We start from the raw sequence: 2,281 nt of genomic DNA, 5'->3' as shown, positions 1-2,281 counted from the left end.
TCTGATAACGGGTCGGGTTTTTCGGTTCGAGTTTGGTTTGGATTTCGGGTTCCGGATTTTATGTCCATGCCTATCTTCATCCATTTCAGAGAGCAGAAGTCAAAGCCGATTACATATATGGGTCTTGGGCCTCTCGGCCTCTAAAATGGCTCAGAAACAATGTCTTCTTTTTAATTTAGACGCCTTGTCGTTCTTTTATCCTATTCAAAACTGTATCCCGTTTTGTTTCTTTCAGTACGCTACAAACAAACAAGTTCAAATAACTAGTCTCCACGTTGCGAGAACCCGATCTACGTCGTCCCTCTCTCCAATCTCCCTCTGCGCCACAGATTTCTCGAAATCTCTCCAAACCTCCGACCGTCAACGATCTCCGGCAAAGATGAACGATGCCGATGTGTCGAGTCAGATCCAGCAGATGGTGAGATTCATCCGCCAAGAGGCTGAGGAGAAGGCAAACGAGATCTCCGTCTCCGCTGAAGAAGTACGTTTCCATTTCTCAGGATCTCTCTATTTATCAATCGCGATTCGAATTTCTGATATTCACCGATCTGAAAAATGTATAGGAATTCAACATCGAGAAGCTGCAGTTAGTTGAGGCGGAGAAGAAGAAGATCAGGCAAGACTATGAGAAGAAGGAGAAGCAAGCCGATGTTCGCAAGAAGATGTGAGTCTCTGATTGATCTTGATTTAGTATTAAGAAGCTGGATCGCCTTGTGCTCTTGTAGATTTGAATTGTTGATTACATTTTTTGTTTTTGTATTCAGTGATTACTCGATGCAGCTAAATGCGTCAAGGATCAAAGTTCTTCAGGCGCAGGACGATATTGTCAATGCTATGAAAGACCAAGCAGCAAAGGATCTTCTCAACGTCAGCGGCGATGAGGATGCCTACAAACAGCTTCTTAAGGATCTCATTGTCCAGGTTTGATTGATGCACTTGTGCAATCTCATTATTTTGTGATTAGTAGCTACGCTGATGTGATGTTTATCTCTTGTAATTGTTGCAGTGTTTGCTAAGGTTGAAAGAACCTTCTGTGTTGTTGCGTTGCCGCGAAGAGGATTTGGGTTTAGTTGAATCTATCCTTGATGACGCTAAGGAGGAGTATGCTGGTAAAGCAAATGTTCATGCTCCAGAGGTTGCTGTGGACACAACCATCTTCCTTCCCCCTCCTCCTACTTCTAGTGATTCTCATGGTCTCCACTGGTATAAAATTCATCTTTCTTATCATTAACTTAGCATCATACAGCAAGTAATTTTAGCGGCTTGTAGTGATTAGTTTTAGAAACGGATGTTTATGGTGATCTAGATCTCTGTTGACAAAGCTGATATGTAATGGTGAACTTGTTATAATAGCTCTGGAGGTGTTGTGTTGGCTTCTCGGGATGGGAAAATCGTGTGCGAGAACACACTCGATGCACGTCTTGATGTGGCATTCCGTATGAAACTTCCAGTGGTATGAATAGCAAATTTCAATTCTTTGTGTTGATGCTTTTTTGTGATCCATAAGCTCTCTGATTCAGTCATCTCTTTCCACAGATCCGCAGGTCGTTGTTCGGCCAAGTTGCTGCCTAATGAATGAAAAGAGACAGAGAAGTGATTCAGACCGGTTTGTGTTTGGTTTTTTACCCATCTGGGAAAGATTTCTATTTGATGTGATTCTTTTATGTTCTCTTTCATGCCATAAAACCCATCGAACTCTTTGTTTATGCATCTGTATTTTTTCCTCATGCCCGAGTGTTATCATTGGCTATAGAAATAAATAAAGAAACGAAAGACTTTGTTTTTTTTTGGTTCTGATGATGACCCATGATGCTATATGTGGATTTTAGGCTCTTATTTGTGTTGACTGAGAAAAACCGAGAAGACAAAAATACTAGGGGTGTGTAGGGGTGGGCGTTCGGATATCCGTTGATCGGGTATTTCGGATTTTCGGGTACAGTTAGGAATATAGAATCCGTTTGGATATTTCAGTATTTTGGGTCGGGTTCAGATATTTTTAGTTCTGGTTTGGTTATTTCGAGTTTGGATATTTAGATTTTAAAAGAATTTTTTTTTAAAAGTTTTTTATATTTAAAAATACAGATTTCACTTAACTGGTTTTCTATTTTATAGATTAAATAATTAATAAATTTGGAGATAATATTTGAATATATATATATATATATATCAATTTAGCTACTTTTTTAAATTTTGGATGTAATTTTTGTTAATACATGAAACAAAATTTTTGACATGCATTTTAAATGAATTTCAAATTATTTTCTTCATAATTATATATATA

General features: G+C 38.4%; 1 protein-coding gene across 1 annotated transcript; it reads left to right on the top strand.

The window, feature by feature from the left end:
* Positions 1-259: 259 nt before the first annotated feature.
* LOC108844220 (V-type proton ATPase subunit E1) lies at positions 260-1,785 on the top strand. Its single transcript, XM_018617441.2, has 6 exons — positions 260-481; positions 564-664; positions 765-921; positions 1,007-1,203; positions 1,354-1,453; positions 1,537-1,785. Exons 1-6 carry the CDS (start codon positions 380-382, stop codon positions 1,570-1,572), a joined length of 693 nt encoding a protein of 230 aa, XP_018472943.1. The 5' UTR covers positions 260-379; the 3' UTR covers positions 1,573-1,785.
* The last annotated feature ends 496 nt before the right edge of the window (positions 1,786-2,281 follow it).

The sequence above is a fragment of the Raphanus sativus genome, chromosome 3 (assembly GCF_000801105.2).
Source record: "Raphanus sativus cultivar WK10039 chromosome 3, ASM80110v3, whole genome shotgun sequence".
NCBI lineage: Eukaryota > Viridiplantae > Streptophyta > Magnoliopsida > Brassicales > Brassicaceae > Raphanus > Raphanus sativus.
Note: the sequence above shows the minus strand (reverse complement) of the source record. Positions and strands in the feature narration are given on the sequence as shown.

Bases quoted from the DNA above. Each gene is read 5' to 3' on its own strand.
- LOC108844220 (XM_018617441.2), top strand. From the start codon at position 380: ATGAACGATGCCGATGTGTCGAGTCAGATCCAGCAGATGGTGAGATTC. The intron at 665-764 runs GTGAGTCTCTGA...TTTTGTATTCAG, and splicing joins GCCGATGTTCGCAAGAAGAT to TGATTACTCGATGCAGCTAA. The intron at 1,204-1,353 runs GTATAAAATTCA...TTGTTATAATAG, and splicing joins GATTCTCATGGTCTCCACTG to CTCTGGAGGTGTTGTGTTGG.